Source organism: Fulmarus glacialis, unplaced genomic scaffold, assembly GCF_000690835.1.
Source record: "Fulmarus glacialis isolate BGI_N327 unplaced genomic scaffold, ASM69083v1 scaffold32554, whole genome shotgun sequence".
NCBI classification, from domain to species: Eukaryota; Metazoa; Chordata; class Aves; order Procellariiformes; family Procellariidae; genus Fulmarus; species Fulmarus glacialis.
The window spans coordinates 1-445 of record NW_009206647.1 but is presented as its reverse complement, the minus strand read 5'-3'; the positions used below and the strand labels follow the sequence as shown (position 1 = coordinate 445).

Here is a 445-nt window from a genome sequence, read left to right as displayed (position 1 = left end):
GTGGTGCACCTGGCCAGGCTGGTGGGACGGGGGTCCCACGGGGATCCATGCGCTTCCCTTGCAGTCCATCTCGGGCTTCGCTCACAGCTGCTTCCAATATGCCATCCAGAAGAAGTGGCCTCTCTACATGAGCACCAAGAACACCATCCTCAAGGCCTATGACGGGCGCTTCAAAGACATCTTCCAGGAGATCTTCGATAAGTATGGACTTGGAGGAGCTCGGGCTGCTGGGGGGGAGAGCTGCCCCGAGGGGCTGACTGCCCCCTGAGGAGGGGGCCGTGGCCCAGGGGTTGGGTGTGGGACCCAGCCTGGGGTGGGCATGGCCCAGCACGGCTGACGCCCGCCCTGGGCTCCCAGGCACTACAAGACAGAGTTCGACAAGCTCAAGATCTGGTATGAGCACCGGCTCATCGACGACATGGTCGCCCAGGTGCTGCAGTCCGCC

The 445-nt window shown here is 63.4% G+C and overlaps 1 protein-coding gene across 1 annotated transcript in view; it reads left to right on the top strand.

Moving 5' to 3' along the window:
* LOC104075372 (isocitrate dehydrogenase [NADP], mitochondrial) overlaps positions 1–442 on the top strand; it is a gene marked incomplete at its 3' end in the record, with an annotated part of 1140 nt that extends 698 nt beyond the window's left edge. Inside the window, exons 3-4 of the mRNA XM_009575838.1 lie at positions 65–201; positions 358–442. Coding sequence (XP_009574133.1) covers positions 65–201; positions 358–442 — 222 coding nt within the window. The remainder of the gene's footprint in view (positions 1–64; positions 202–357) is intronic.
* Positions 443–445: the final 3 nt, after the last annotated feature.